This window comes from Delphinapterus leucas, chromosome 9, assembly GCF_059928025.1.
Source record: "Delphinapterus leucas isolate spDelLeu-1000000601 "Yukka" chromosome 9, BTC_Dleu_Yukka2, whole genome shotgun sequence".
NCBI lineage: Eukaryota > Metazoa > Chordata > Mammalia > Artiodactyla > Monodontidae > Delphinapterus > Delphinapterus leucas.
The window spans coordinates 29,018,555-29,035,678 of record NC_143137.1 but is presented as its reverse complement, the minus strand read 5'-3'; the positions used below and the strand labels follow the sequence as shown (position 1 = coordinate 29,035,678).

Sequence of the window (17,124 nt, the reverse complement as noted above, 5' to 3'; positions counted from 1 at the left end):
TATATGAGAGGGTTCATTTCCCTGAACTCATGATATCATTGGACCTTTAAAAATCTTTTTTAATCTTTATTAAAATAGTTATTTTAATGTTTTACTGCTAATATTGATTATTTTTATAATTGCTTACTGGTTACTTGGTTTTTTTTTCTTTGATTGCATCTGCCAACCAACACCTGTGCATGCTAGTATAGGGCAAAAATCTTCACAGGAAAGAAGAATTATTTACAAAATGTGTGGCTAGTTATAAATATTTGTTATGGTAATTTAGACCTTTTAAAGTAGAAGTAGACCTTGAAAACAAATAATCTGCAAATTTCCTTTTAAAAATTCACCAAGTCAAATGATCTAAAAGATATAAAGACTGAATATGAATCACGTGGCTGAAGAGAACCACTTTTCTTCTGGGTATTATTTTTTAATTGCGTGCACTTAAAAAAGCTGATATCTTGAAGTTAGAAATCTTTTAGTTAGGAATACCGATTGACCTCTTCCAAAAACTGCTTTACCTACAGAACCAGCAATTTAAAATTCACAAGTGCATTTTCACTTTAGTTATAATTTATCATTTCTGTCTTTCATGAATAGAAAGGCACTGGGCTAAAATAATTCTCCAGGACATAGTCTTCCCAGAGCTGTGTCTGCTGGGCTTGAAAAATGCTATCTAGATATTTGCAGTTTAGAAGAACTTGTTTTGCAGATGGTGGTGGTGATGCTTCCTTCTCCCATCCCTGTAGCTCTTGTTAGTCACTGATCAGCAGTGGAGACAGACGTGAGGAACCTTTCAGAGATCCTTGGTTTGCTCAGGGTGGCGATCTCTCTCCCGGCTCTTGATTCAGAGTCTCAGTTTCACCAGCAACCCTACTAGCCCTGCTGAGAGTCTGTAACAGGGTGGATAGGACAGGAGAGAGGCTGCTGTGATTTAGACGCTTCCTATCTTTACTGACATTTTCTCTGAAATAGCTAACAAATTTTAAAGCGCCTAGCAGTGCACTGCAGGACACACTAGAAGCATTCCAAAACACTTCTTGCTTTCCTGTGCTTTAATGCTGGCTCCCATTTGTTGTGTGCCGTGTGCCAGGAATAAGATAAGTATTTAAAAGCTCATTAAAGTCCTTTACAGTGGTGCTATTATTTTCCCCAATACACACATAAGGAAATGAACCCATGAAGAGGTCATATAATTTGTCTAAGATCATCTGGTTAATAAATAACAGTACCTAAGAATTCTGAAACACAACTTCTTTTTGCCCCTGTCATGCACTGGTGGGCTGCATCTTCATACAACCCCACAGAAAAAAATGGAAATCTAGAAATTTTTTTTTCTCTCAGTAACAGGCAGCTTGTTGGATTTTCTTCAACCTCTGTAGTTCTCTCTGTAGCCCACAATACAGACACCCAGTGATCTTACCGGCTGCCCAGAGAGACACTAGGAGGGATTGCGTCTTGATACTGAAATGAAAAGACCCCATAAGAAAAATCTGTAGTGGAAATTTAGCTTAACAACCGGATTTCCAAGGTCCTTTACTGGTATTAAAAGCTGAATTGTGTTTCTACCCAACCAAATTCATATATTGAAGTCCTAATTCCCAGTCCTAATAACCTCAGAATGTGGCTGTTTTGGAGATGGAACCTTTAAAGAGATGATTAACTTAAAACAAGGCCGGGCTTCCCTGGTGGCGCAGTGGTTGAGAGTCCGCCTGCCGATGCAGTGGACACAGGTTCGTGCCCCGGTCCGGGAAGATCTCACATGCCGTGGAGCGGCTGGGCCCATGAGCCATGGCCGCTGAGCCTGTGCGTCCGGAGCCTGCGCTCCACAACAGGAGAGGCCACAACAGTGAGAGGCCCACTTACCGCAAAAAAAAAAAAAAAACACAAGGCCATTAGGGTGGGCCCTAATCCAATATGACAGGTGTCCTTATAAGTAGAGGAGATTAAGACACAGACATACACAGAAGAAACACCATATGTAGACACAGAGAAGATGGCCATCTACAAGTCAAGCAGAGATGCCCTCAGAAGAAACCAACCATGCAAATACGTTGATCTTGGACTTCTAGCCAAGAATCATGAGAAAATAAATTTCTGTTGTTTAAGCTACCCAGTCTGTGGTACTTTGTTATGGCAGCCCTAGCAAACTATTACAAATGGAGTTGGATAATTACTAGTCTCTGAAACGAAGAGCTTTCCTGATATTTCAAAGTTTCCCTTTTAAAAAATCAGAAATCTGGGCCAGAAAAACAAACAAATAGTTATAGGTCAAATCCAGTAGGAAGAATTTCAAGTGATTTCACAAAGTATTTTTCTCATACTGGGATTTTATTGCCCCAAATGGAACTTGACCGAGAGACTCAGTGACTGGGACCTTGACATCTTACATCATACAGTTGAGATTGGCTATGCTTATGGTAACAATGTTTGATGGGAAGCAAATTCTGAAGGAGAATGCCTTCTGGGTTTCTTCACACAGCTACTTGAATACACTTACTGTGGAAAAAATAAACCTTTGCAGTCTCACTATGGATGGGTGAACGCACGAGTGCCTGAGAAGTGATGCAGTGACTGCTCTTAAAATCAGAAGTGAATATGTACATGACTAATGCAAAGGGAAATCTCAACAGAAAGAGAAAAAAACTGAAGTACAAATTAAACCTTCTCCAAAGACATTAAAAGGAATTGTCTCTAATAGAAGTCCCTTTGACGTTCAGTTCACTAAATATTTTTTAAATGCATGCATAGAACTATGGGGGAAATTAGAATTTAGAAATTAACCTTGACTCTGACCTCAAATCCTTCTTGATATGATATGAGAAAAAAGATACAGAGACAGCCATAATTTCATGTAGTCTTTGATAAAATCAGTAATGGAAATAAAAATTATAATGAAATCACGGAGGACAGAGAAGGTTACTTTCGCTGGGGCATTGGACAAGACGGGCTGAGAGAGCCGTTTATGGCAAGTCTGGAGACTCGTAGCATTTACACAGGTGGGGTTGCAGAGAGAGGGGCTTTCTAGGCAGACGGATTAGCACAAGGAAAAACAGATGTTGCTGAGTGCAAATCATGTTCAGTGAAAAAGTAGGAATCTGACCTGCTTACTTTAGGAGAAGTGTTGAGAGCATGGGGCCATCGACCCTGCACTTGGAGATGAAGGACTTGGATTTGAGTCCTGTGTTCCCCATTTACTAGATTTATAACCTCAGTCTCCCTGAGCCTCAAAGCCCTCATCTGTGAAACAGAGAATGATTCACACCCCACAATTATGAAGATTAAAATTGAGTACCCTATGTGAAATCTCCACTTAGCAAAAGCCGATATGCAATAAAAATTCAGCAAATGTTAACTGAACCTCAGGAGTTAAGATTTGATTCTGTAGTACGTGGGGAGCCGATAAGGTTTCTGAGTGTGAAAGTGAGATGAGACATTTGGAAATTTATCCCAGTATTACTGTGTGGAGAATGAATTAGAGGGCAGCCATTGTGCAAGAAGACCCATTAAGCAAGTGTTAACAATAGCACACCTTTGAGGCAGTCGGAGCCTGAAGCAGGGCTCCGCTGGTGGGAATGGGAAGGAGGTGATGGGTGAGAGGCTTCCAGGGCAAATGGCACTGGGATTTGCATCCTGGAACACAGACTGCTTTTCAGAATATTAAATTCTCGTCCTGTGGCTCTTTACTCAAGTAGTAGCTTGACCTCTATCGAGCTAGCTAACCTCTGTGGATTCCCAGATTTCTCATCTATGAAATAAAGAGATTGGAAAATGTCTAAGTATTCTTACAGCACTAGAATACTTCACGCCTATTTGGACCGATGAAATGTGTTAAGCTGATTCGATGAGAAAGTTAAGAGCATAAGCGAGGTAGAGAAATTAAAGACAGCATAAAGATAGCAAAAAGCTTTAAACGTGAGTTAGTAGGTCAGTAGATGATGTCATTACTAGGAATATGGAAAAGGAAAATGAACGGGTTTGGGGGAGAATATGATTAATGTCATTTCTGACCATTTAAAGGGCTATGCTTCAATTAGATTTGTGGCTTTGTTTTCATCAAATTATTTATTTTATATTGTCTTCTATATCATATAAGCATCAGATTTGAAAGCAAAATTTTTTAACTTATAGATTCTTTTCATTGGAGATTCGACCAACAGAGGGATAATGTACTATCTGATCGAAAGATTGAATGAAACCTTTCAAGAATGGCAGAAGGTGCATGGCACTAAATTCTATCACAACGTCAATGGTGGGAAGACTTTGATCAGTTATTCCTACTATCCACAGTTCTGGATAAGCCCTTCGTTGAGACCAACATTTGAAAAAGCCCTTGAACATCTCTTGCAAAGGTACAGTGGAACTATTTTGAATGAAACAATACCACAATGGATTGATGTTTTACAAGCTGTCATAATTGTTTGCTGTATATCAAATGCACTGAAAAGTTTAAATACCAAGTAATATGGCTGAAAACGAGTTAGAAATGACAGGGAGGTCCTGTGATCAGGATGCCAGATATGGTTCAATGAAATGTGAGGCAATGCTGTTAAAATGTTTACCATCTGTTTCAAGGCAACATGTGTTGTTTTTCTTTCAGATCACATCCCCTGGAGGATACCAGCCAGACTGTATTAGTCGTTGGTGGTGTTCAGTGGCTTAATTCCAATCACCTGCAGATTATTCACAAGGTTTTAAAGAGGTACATTTCTGCAATAATAATTAGTGTTCTAAGTAAAAAAAAAAAAAAAAAGTTACTTGATGTGAGAGAATTTTATGAAGATTTTATATAAAGGGCAGCTTGTAATTTAGAATCCAGTACTTAAAGTCTACTTTAAAATGTTTCAAAATACTTTTATATCCAATCACAAGATGGCTCTTCAGTATCCAAGTTTATGTTTACTCCAGATCAAAACATGCCCACTGACACATAAAACTCTATCCACAAAAAAAGAAAACAACACTAATATATATTAAACCTATAAAATGAGAATTTAGTCCTATACGCCAATTATCACATTCTAAAGGAATTCCACTCTGCTTGCTTTTGTAAACATGGACATCCAGAAATGTAATCAAAGTTCATGGCTTGCGTTCTGATTATTTCACAGGGAAAATTTACTCAATATCCTTGTGATCATCAAAACGTTGGGAATTGGATTTCATCTGCCGGTGGATGGAGTACATTTCCTAACGCAGGTAAGCCCATTTTCACCAGGCTGTGTGAACTTCAAGTTTCCTATAAGGAGCCTTGCTGGTGTCTGAAAAAGGACCCCAAAGGCACTACATAATATTAAGCAACCTTCATAAAATTCAAAGGAGATGATATACTTAAGGATTATGATTATAAATCAGATATAATTACTCCTGGAAATAAGGGGACTACAGCCCATAAATATGTCATAAATAATGCTTTGAGTTCATAAAAGAAGAAAGGCGGTACCGGAGTTTGAAAAGATAAAGACCTGATGGGTAGATGAGATGGATCATGCTTTAAAGTATCTCCTAACCTCAGTAATGTTTCACACACCGTTAAAGGCTCATGCTGAAACACATGTGACATTGTCAGCATCAATGAGTATTTAGGAAAAGAGTGTCTTTTTAAGATGATTTCTGACTGATTGCTTTAAAAACTCAGTAGTATTTTTAAAGTAGTATCATTCGTTTTGCCTCTGGTTGGATATTCGTAAATGAAAGGAGTTAGAGGCCTCTGACCGGTTCTTATAGAAGACAGTAACTAGTTAGTCTCAACAGTAAATAGAAGTCTCAGAAAAGAAAGGAAAGACAACATCTGTAGATAAGAGAACCAGCTGCCCTTGCTCAGCAAGAAGAGGTCACAGGCAGCCAGGTTTGTGTGCAATTGCTCAGGGGAGCTCGTGGGGGGGGGCACTGGGAACTGGGGAGACAGGAGGCTGTCCATTTAATGTGTAAACCGAGTGAGATTTATTTTTGTGTCAGTTACGAGCGCTCCTAGCTTTCTCCAACAGGGATTACAGGATCCTCCTCTCTTTTCTCAAAACTTTGCCTGCCTGGCTGCCAGATCTGTGATGCCAAAGCAGGAGAACTGGTAGAAAGTGGCCCAAATAAAACCTCCAAATTCAGCCTCTTGGAGTCAGGAGGGGTTAAGGTCATTTAAAGTGAGTTGAGACATTTAGCATCTGGGGTAGATGAAGGGTTTGAGATGGTCGGGGATTAGGAGAGGGGTCTTTTGATAATTGTCTCTGTGGGTTATGAGTTGAATCTCCTTTCATGTTATTTGAAAGCTGCAGGTCAAATTTGTAATTCCTCCTTGAGGACTCTGGTAGCTCCGCTTTGCTTCCTTGACTGTGGCTTCTCGCAGGAACTGGAGTACTTGTGATGCCTGCTTCGATTTAGAATGAACTCATCTCTGCCAACAGTTCTTTGGCACTTAGCTTGCGCCAGACACTGTTAACCATCGTGCTTGCCACCAGGGCTTCCATTGCGCTCATCAGTCTTTGCAAACTGGGTGAAAACAAAAGGAGGGAAGAAGAGGAGGGGGAATGATAGAATGAAAGAGAAAAGGACAAGAGCAAGTGGAGGCAGAACAGAACTCTGAACTTGTCATCAGACACTGGCATTCATCATCCTCATCGTGGCCACTCAAGACGTGGCCTCCGCCTTCCTCCGTAGACTTAGTCCTTGCTTCCACACATATGCACACGTGTACACACACATGCGCGCGCACACACACACACACTCCACACCGAGTGTTTCAGCTCCTCAAGCATGCCATGCTCTCAGTCACCTCCAGGTCTTGGAAGTCACTGTTCCCTCTTCCCAAAGAACACTCTCCCACTACCCCCTCACCTGGGTAACTTCTGGTCACCCTTCACGTGTTAGTTTAAATGCAGTTTTCTCTGGGAAGATTTAATTGACACCCTGGACTCAGTTGGCTTTTCCTGCTATGAGCTTCTTTAACATTGTCCGGTGTCCTCATCCAGGTCCCTCAACAGATACCAGCTTTGGTTGTCTGTCTCCCCTGCTAGACTAATCTCTGTGGGAGCCGGCATGGGGGAGGGAATTCTGCATGACTCACTCTGGTACCCCAAATGCAAAACACAGTGCTCAGCACATAGGAGACTCTCAGAAAACCTCTCACGCATGAATGAGTGAGTGACGTTTTGTCGGATTTGCATGCTCCCAGATGGTCCCTTCAGGGCTGAGACATTCATTCCTCCGGGCTGCTGCGGGTGTGACCTGCGTCCCAGCAGGAATTGCCTTTTGGGCAGAGCCTCAACCAAGACTCAGCCCCCTTTCCTTAATTTGGGCCATCTCAGAAGGGCCACCCCAGCTCTAGAACTCCCAGTGGGATCAGCAAAAGCCTCTGTTGCAACGATGTTGCAGCTCAACTTCTCTCTCTATCCCGAGTGTAGGCCCTCACTCCCCTGGAGGAGCTGATCGCAAGGGCGCTTTCCTGATGGCCTCCTGCATGCAAATTTCTGACTCAGAGTCTGTTTCCCAGAGAACTGAACCTTCTCTGTAAAACACTCCCTGTAAAGTTTCTTCTACCTTTTATAATTGGACACATTAAAGTTGAGAGGATACTGTAACCAAACACGAAAAGGCCTACAAATGGTATTGAGCATTATTTTTCAGGGGATGGCAGAGACCAAATTCCCATCTGTCTCTTTTCCTCCAGGTTTCTCCTTTATGAGCCTTTTCTATTCACTGCATTTATTTGGGGGGCAGAGGGGAGCATTCTTCTTTGAATGTCACATAAAAATAGTTATGCAAGCACAGTGGAGAAGACAGAAAATTAGATGTCTTTGTACTGCTTCTTTTACCTTGCAGGTGGATTAATAAATGCAAGTAATTATTTGCTGTTTTACCTGGAAAATGAAAAAAAAATTTTTTTTGTTCTTTAGAAAAGACAAGGGGAGTTCAATTCCCTCCCTGTGTTAGTTTGGGTTCTCAAAGAGACAGACACCATGACAGGGTTAGCCAAATAAAGGGATTTATTAGAAAGAATGTTTGAGAAGAATAAAAAGGAGGGGGCAGAAGTAGGTGAGAACAGTTTCAGACCACACCACCCAATGCATATCACTCAATCTTGCATGAAATATTTTTTGAATGTCTGCTCTGTACTGGGAACCGTGTTTGACTGTAATGTGTCTGATATAAAGGGAGTAGAAGAAGGATGGATGAGGTAGGAAGAGTCTCAGACTATGGGTCAGTCTGAGAAAGTCTTGGCCAAGCCAATGAGGCATCCTGGAGCTGGAGTAGTTAGTGGAGGAGTCCCTCTTCTCAACAGTGGACCTGAACTAGAACCCCCACCAAGCTCCATCATTGCTTCAGGCACAGCTGGTGAGGGAGGGAGGAATATGATTTAGAGAAGCAGCAGCTGGAGCCTTCACTCACTTCTGGGGCTCGCCAAAGCACTCTCCCCTTCTGTTTCCCCACCCTGTTTGCCAACCAGCAAACCTCACTCTGCTCAGGAACCCCTCTTGAAGTCTCCCTGTCCAGCTGTCCCCCTGCCCCTGCAGAGCTATTCCCTTTTCTCTCCCAGCCCAGAGCCTGGTATATTTACCTCCAATAAAGGACTTAGTAAATATTTACATATACGTTTCTCCTATTTGAATGCAATGTCTTAAGAGCAGTTACCATGGTTTATTATCCTTGTATTCCTGTCCCCCAGCACAGAGCTAAAAACAAAACATACTAATTAATACTCAAATGCCTAAAAGAATTCAAATAGATGGAGCTAGAATTTGTGATTTTCAAGTCTTGGTTTTTAAATTGAGAATCTTAGCTACTTCAGTGGATCTCTGTGGGCAATAAACCTAACTGCTTTTCATAGAAGAAAAAGTTCCAAACTCTGTGTCACTATAGATATTGATATATTGCTATTTTATATTTACATCAATGTTTATATAAGGGGAACATGAAAATTGGAACACATCTTAAAGAAATTAATTCTTTATCTTACAATAAGATCAATCTTTAAAAAGACAATTTACATGATTTTACCTGAATTATTAAATCATAAAAGTCTTCTTAATCAAAATTCTCATTGTTCTCTTTTCCAATACAGAGTGAAGTTCAGAATTTATGGAAAGAAAATTTGATTATTCTGGAAGCTGCAAAAAAATATGGCTATGAAGTGGTTGACACATTCACTATAACAATGGGGCGATACAAAGAGTTTTTGCAGGGGACGTGCGGATGTCATTTTCATGAGGTATTTATGCTGGCTCTCTGATTTTTGTAGCTTTTGATTTTTTTAAATTTCTCATTATATCTTTAATTGCATTGTCAGTCTTATTTTGCATTAAAGAAACCATGTCCGGAGGAGATTAAACAATGTGTTCATCATCTCTCAGCCAAAGCACGTAGCAGTGCCAACTCGAGGTTCTACAAAATGAAGTGTGTTAGAATAATTACTGTTTATGTAGACACCTGAAAACCAGAATCACTGGTCAACATGAGCAGGAAGATGGGAACCTGGAGAGCACTTGTCTTTTCTAATAGGCTCCAAGCCTTCCCATCAGAAATTGTATCCAAAGAAGGTGGCAAATGTCCTAGTGGAGCTTGAAAATCAAGGCTAAATTGATGAATGAGCTTCCTCCACTGGTTTTATCCAATGCATTAACCAGAGGGCCTGTGGTGTTTATTTGTTTGTTTTCCTTTGTTAGGTTTGGTTTTTTGTTTTGTTTTTTTTTTTTTTGGCTGCACCGCGTGGCTTATGGGATCTTAGTTCCCAGACCAGGGATCGAACCTGGCCCCAGCCAAATTCTAACCACTGGACCACCAGGGAATCACAGAAATTCTTTCTCTTCCTTATTCTCCTTTTCCCAACACCTAATCAGACAAGGGTTTGCTAAGCAGGATTTTGTCCACACTTTTGCATACATTGCCCGTACATTGCTTTGGACTATGAGGTTACTTGGCTACTGTTGTTGGCTTTAGATCTCAGGAGCTTCAGCTGAAACTGCGATGGAGATTGTCTCGTTTGACCGTCCTGTCAGATACTGATCCAGTTGTTCTTTCTGGTGTGGCCCCCTTTGTAAACCAGAGTGCAGTCATGAGTGGGTTGACTAGTGAGGTGACAACTAAAGGTTTCTTCTGATCCTGTTTTTCAGCCCTAAGATGACTATCAGAATCCATCTCGATCCTCAGATTTTTATGAATGTCCAAAAGTTATTGACACTGCATTGGTTCTTCTGTATGTTCTGCTAATGAATTCATGTTATATTTTTGTGTGGCAATGGAACTACATCTCAGAGAAGCGAGAGCCTCCACCAACAGCTGAGAGCATGGCATTTTAGCAACTTGAAGCTTGGCCATGCTGTTGCAGATCAGATTTTTAAGCTGTAGGATACTGTGTGTCTACTTACTTCTTCCATAAGAAAATATCCTTCCAATGTCTTTCCTATTTACAAAAGGTCAAGACTTAGAAATACAAGAGCAGGTAGCTTGAAAGGAAGAAACTGAACTTGCAGCTGAGCCAACCTAGTATCACCATAACCATTTTGGCTGTAAAAACAAGCCAAAGGTTGCCAAACCCACAGAAAATGGGGGCTTTGAAAGACAACATACATATGACAACATACAGAGGTTTTTTGCCTCTTTTAGAAAAGGTTTACTTATTTACTTTTACATAATGTGTCTCCAGTTAGTATTTTGGGGGAGGGTACCTGTTTTTCTTTTTTCAGCTTTAGTGCTCTGGAAGTCTAAAAAAGAGAAGTCCTCTACTGATTTCCCACATGGCTCCAATTAAAAACAAAATGTGCGGGAATTCCCTGGCTGTCCAGTGGTTAGGACTCCATGCCTTCACTGCTGAGGGCCCGAGTTCGATCCCTGGTCGGGGAACTAAACTCCCACAAGCCACACAGTGCAGCTAAAACAAAATAAAAACTGAAGATGCCCTTCCCACATGATTGTCACAGGATCAACCAGTTGACAGTAGGAGTCATGGAATTTGAGAACTACAGTAAAGACTCTTTGAACCATCAGAACTAGAATATTGGCTTATAATTATTACTAATAAAAACCATCCTTAATTTCCATAATCATGATTTAAGCATGTCAGGTAAAATTACTTCGCTTATTTGATTTTATAATTTTTTGTGTGCAATTATTATACACAAATTGTGTTTTATTAAACCCTATTTCTAATGTGTGCCACCTTGATGGCAAGCTATATAGGTATTGCCCAAATTATCTCTGTTGATTCTCAAGCAGTGTTATCCATTTTGATGTTTTCCTGTTGGAGCTGAAATACTTCTGGAAGCATTCGCCTTTCCAGTTACAACATGGAACTGATAAGATCATCTTTCTCAACTGACTCCCTTTATCACAAAGTCTCTAAACCCATTCATCACTTGGGCATAATTGTTGCTTAACTCTTGAACAATTTGTACCACTTGTACCTCAGGAAGTTTCCAGTGCTGACACGGATGTTTTATAATCTTTCTAAACCATCACCCAACATCTTGAGTCACTGTTTAGCTTATTATAAACAATCAAGAAAATCGAAAGCTTTTTGCAAAGGATGATTTGATGATGAATGTGGCAAGCCAAGAAAACGTAGATTACTCGTCTCATACAAAACATTAAAGGCAGAAATGCACTAATAACAACCATTTCTTCCTCTGTGCTGGACTCAGGAGCTGGGAAAGGAATTTGTTGCACAGTAAAAGCAAGCATTAAGATCTACTGTATTAGAGCAATAAGATTTTGGGTTTGGGAGCCTTATATCTTTTGGTGTTCAATTAAACCATTCCCACTATAGATTCATAGATACCTGAGAAGGATTGCTGTAATCATCACGGTAAGATCTCGATGTGTTCTCTTTGATTTGTGGTGAGAATTCTATCCTAGACATAACAAACCTGCTCCAGTGGGCTCTTGCTGCCATAGGTGAGATTAAAGGTCTTGGGGTGTCTCTTTCATCTGTCAAGTCACCAAGAGAGGATATGTTGCCACCATGAATCTATAAACAATTTCCCAACTGGTATGCGTCAGTTTCGACTAAAATGTTCCTGCTGATTAGAAAAGCAGGTGTTTCTCTTCATGGGTAGAAGTGGAATTTGTTTTCCCAGTGTTTATACAGGACAACAAACAGGATCCAGGTAGCTGTCGCCCAAGAGTGGTTTTGGATGGTGCCTTTAGTTATGTGGCAAACATCTACTGTGAGTGAGCTAAAACCTGGAAAGGAGACAAACATATTACCAGCCCAAACCTGGCTGCACAAGGGGCAAACCCACAACCAATTGTTATGCACAAACTTTCTATGATGTCTCTGTTTTCTGGCAGATGCCGCTCTAGCTTTTGACTCAGTCAAAAACAAAACAAAACAAAGCAAAACACAGAAACCCTCCGGCATCACCGCCCAGCTCTAATATCAACAGGTTTCCTTTTATTCTTGCACCTTGGAAAGAAGAGGTTTTCAGTTCTTTGCCAGAGATGATTTCCTGTTATTATTTAATCTTAATTAAATTAACAAAAGCTTATCTGGCCTAGAAATGTTTTCCTTCTGTATTGTGGACCTAAAGGTTTTCTCTTTTTCCTTCAAACTTTCAAAGTTTATTATGAACACAGTTGAAGAAAAAAGCCTTTAAATTCATCTCTCTAAAAAACTGAAATATTGACTTTTCAAGAAAAAATAACTGATTCAAGTATAGTTTCTTACATAGCAGATCCCAGAATTTAACCATCAGCATGGCTATTTTTAATAAGTTAGTAATAGAAATCTAATGCAACAAATTTTTGAGTGTCTGTGTAGGCATTGTACATTGTGTAACTGCTGTCAAATGAAGTAGAAAACATTTTGTAGAATTCCTATAAGCGTCTCAAACTCAACATGTTTCCAAATTGAGAATTAATATTCCCTTTACGCTCTCTTGTTATCTTGTATTCCTGAATTCACTCTCTTGCACTGTCATTTACAAGCTAGGGTCATCCTTGACTCCTCCTTATGTTTCTTCAGCCCCCTAGCAACTTCCAGCCAGCTAGTTGCCAAATCCTGTTTACCTCGTAAATATTCTTCCAAGTCTTTCCCCTATACTCTGTTCCAATTGCCTCGACCACATTTATTCTTTTACTTAATTGTCCAATATTTATCTTTTGAGTCCAGTTCTTGAGCTAAACAAGAGTAATGCAAAAATAAATAAGTCACATTTTCTACCTTTAACACATTGTAGTCAGAGAGTCAGGCATAAAAATCCATACTATGAAACAATACGTTAAAGAGATATAATAAGGTATTGTAATAATACCAAGAAGGGGCACCTAATCCAATCTGAGGATTGAGTGAATCTCTCCTTGAAAACTACCCAAGTTTCTTATTAAAGGATGAGTTTGTCCTAGTCGAGTAGTAAGGTAATAGCAGAAGGAACCATTCCAACCCCTAAGACAATGTGAACCAAAGTAGCTTTGAAATAACCTGATGTCCTCAGGAAATCACAAGCAATTCTGTATATTGTAGAACATCAGTTATAAAAGGGGACTGGGAAAAGTAGGCTAGGGCCAGATCATGGTAAGAGCTTAGACTTTATCCTCTAAGTGATGGGGAGTCAATGAAAGGTTTTGGAGAGAAGTGAGATGATCCCATCTTTGTTTCAAGTAGGTAAGTCTGAGAACCATGAGGAGGGAAGATTTGTAAAGGACTCAGCCAGGGATAGAAGTTAGGAGAATTTTTCAGAAGTCAGGTAAGAGATGATAAAGGGCTCACCCAAACCTGGACAGAGACAGCAATCATAAGAGAGAAGCAGACAAATAGAAGCCCTATTAAATATGTATCTGTAGATCTTATGAGTGGCATGAGGTGTAGGAAGAATCAAAGATGATTCCTAACTTGGGTGACGGATTAGAGAACTGAACCGGCAATTGAGACATGGAGTAACTGAGAAGGTACAGGCTTAGGGAAAAGATGAATTCCGTTTTGAACATATTGTGTTTGAGATGCCTGTGGGACATCCAGGATGCCTGCCTGCCTCCTAACAGGCAGTTGGAGATACACATCTGCAGCTTGAGGGACAGGGTGGGGCTGGAGATTAAAAAGTTGGAAGTCCTCAGAAAATAGATAATAGTCGAAATGATGAAAATAGATCATCCAAAGAAAGTGAGAAGAGTAAGAAGAGTTGAGGAAGGAACCCTTGGAAACACCAATATTTAAGCCAAGTTGGGAGAAATAGGAGCATTTGCATTTAGAGAATGAACTGTTAGAGGAAAGCTCTAGTAGAGTGGAGTGCCATGGAAAACCAAAAAGTGAAAATGTGTAAGGAGAGATTGAAACAGGGTTAATGTTGTCTAGTGTAATAGATAACTCTATTAAGACAGGGATTTTAAAATAGTCATTGATTTTTGGCATTGATAAGGTCCTTTCTTACCATATTAAGAGTAGTTTCAGTAAAATATTGGGAGTAAACTACAATAGAATGAAGAGGAATAAGAAGTGAGAAAAGGTAAAACCTTTCAACAAGTAACAATAAGAAAGAGGGGAAGATATTGGATTTAGAAGAGAAAGTGATCTAGGGGCAGTTTATAGGAGGAACAACTTTGGCATGTTTATGGGCAGAGGGGGAATAGTTAATACTAAGGGGTAGAGTATACAGGAGCGGGTAGGACTGGTAGAGGAAGGCTGCTGACAATGTGGGAGAGGACCAGGTCAAGGACACTGGTAAATAGTTGGTAGGATGCTGGTAAATGAACAAGATGAGATGGAAGGTCTTCTTCCCTGTCATTCATTTGCCCTAGACTATTACAATATCTTCCTCTTGGAACCTTCACTTTGAACTACTTGAGTTCATCTTTCCTGCCCCCACCAGGTGTAATGTTTCTACACTGCAAATGGAATGGTGTCACCTGAAATCTTTCAATGACTCTGTAACTAAAGAAGAGTCACAGAAGCTTTCTCTACCTACCATTCCTACACCCCATTTTTTGGAAGATAATTCTAAACAGTCCTTTCTGTGTAAAATAATTCACGTTCATTCCATTTGCAAGTGAATTCTAGCCTTTTCTAGTGGCCGATTAGATTCAAGATCGGTGCCTTGAATCTAATTCAAGATTAGATCTTGAATCTATCTATCAGGATAGATTCAAGATCTAATCTTGAATTAGATTTAAGATCTGTGAGAATGAACTCATTAGCCATAATGGAGCCCAACCTTTCCTGAGATGGATTGGTACAAAATCCTCTTCCAAAGGGACCATCCTCTATGGAATGGTGGATACCCAATAACATCAGGGTATATCTCTTAAGAAGGACAGTTATAATGGAGGATGAACAAAGAAAAGTGTCAGTCACTCTACATTGCACTGGTACTATATCCCCAGGAGGCAGCTGTCCAGCCCAACCTCTGCAGTACTGGAACATGGAATGTCAGTATGCCTTAGAAAGAGATGCTGACACATCACTATTTTATCTCATATTCTGTGCAATGAACGCTCATTTCTGGAGGTTTCACTACCAACCTTTAAGTGCCAAGCTGAGATGGACTTTGAACTGCTTTGATTAGCATTTTTCCTACTTTAGGTTTTAGCATTCTAGCCTGGTGAAAACAGGATCTGCGGTTTGGGAAATATTGTATCCCCCTCCACTTTAAGGATTCTTAAATAGTATTAGTATATTAAATGATCCCAAAGCCCTTACAGCAAAGAAACGGTTTAGCTTAGTTTGACCCAGTTTTTCCCAAAATGTTGGCCAGAGAACCACTTTTCTTTTTTTAATAACAGCTATTAACACCTCAGTAAACACACTTTGGGAAAACTAGCATAGACAACAAGGTCTAAAATCACGTTTGGAGTACAGATTAAATGTGGCAGATTGACCACAAGCATATATCTTCTCTTCCACTTGAAACTCCACGAAAAAGACTTTAAAGACATAAATCTTCACCACCACCACCACCCAAAAAAAAGACAGAATAAGAAGTAACTCATAACAGACAGAATTCATTTTAAGAAGTTTGACTTAGCCTGCAAAGGAATTACAATGTAAAGTGCCTAACAAGGACCTACTGTATAGCACAGGGAACTATACTCAATATCTTATAATAACCTATAATGGAAAAGAATCTAAAAAAGAATAGATAGATATATATATGCACAACTGAATCACTTTGCTGTACACCTGAAACTAACACAACACTGTAAATCAACTATATTTCAATAAAAACTAAAAAATATATTAAAAATTGGTTCCTAGCTTTAAAGAATAAAAGTTCATATTTTCCCTAAAAAAATAAAGTGCTTAGAGAGGAGAAACACCAATTATAGGAGGAGCACCCTTGACCCACGGATCGTCTGAATGGCTCAGACCTGAAGGAGCCACGTGCTGAGGAAGGCAGGGCTACAGCACACGTCAGAAAACAACTGGTTCAAAGTCTGTGTGCAAAACTGGTGGACCCTGAGTCCCTTACCCCAACCCATGCAGTCAAGAACCTACAACCATACATATGATTTCTTTTAAAGTTGAACAGCAGAGAGTCTAGACTCAGAAACACAGGGAAAGCAAAGAGCAAACTAATCTAGAAGCTAAAATCAGAAAGCCAAAAGCGAAATTGGCTGCTGAAAAGTAGAGCCCCCCAAACTTCTCCCCAAGCCCCCTACATACCAGCAGTCAGTCAGGCATGTGCCGCCTCAGACAGGATGCTGGAGAGCTCTTCTGACAAGAAATGCAATAGCCTAGTAGATCTCTTTTAAAAAGGCCAGGATAGTGCTGGGCAAATTCCTACAGTGATTCCAGCAGTGAGAAATGTTGGTCCACACAAACTGTTTCCTAAATAACATTTTAGTGCCATATATATATATATATTATATATATATATATATATATATATATATATAGGTTTTTTTTTTTTTTGTCCACTCTATGCAACTTGCAGGATCTCAGTTCCCCTACCAGGGATTGAACCTGTGCCACGGCAGTGAAAAACTCAGAATCCTAACCACTAGGCCACAAGGGAACTCCCATTAGTGCCATATTCTTAAATATAAATTCTAAGTTCAGGAGAGATGGATGGAAACAAACACCTGTGAGTTAAGATCAAAATAGATTCCAAGACACAACATGTCCATCTAAATAGAGCAGGGAAGTAACATAGCTTGAAATCGATTAGACTAACAAAGGTTATTCAAATAGTATCAAGAATCCAGTTACATGAATACTCACCC

At 39.9% G+C, this 17,124-nt stretch overlaps 1 protein-coding gene across 1 annotated transcript in view; it reads left to right on the top strand.

Annotated features, from left to right (window-relative positions):
• The window catches only part of CPED1 (cadherin like and PC-esterase domain containing 1), a 307,617-nt gene that overhangs the window by 276,989 nt on the left and 13,504 nt on the right, over window positions 1-17,124 (top strand). Inside the window, exons 19-22 of the mRNA XM_022582431.2 lie at window positions 4,117-4,337; window positions 4,586-4,687; window positions 5,097-5,184; window positions 9,038-9,184. Coding sequence (XP_022438139.1) covers window positions 4,117-4,337; window positions 4,586-4,687; window positions 5,097-5,184; window positions 9,038-9,184 — 558 coding nt within the window. The remainder of the gene's footprint in view (window positions 1-4,116; window positions 4,338-4,585; window positions 4,688-5,096; window positions 5,185-9,037; window positions 9,185-17,124) is intronic.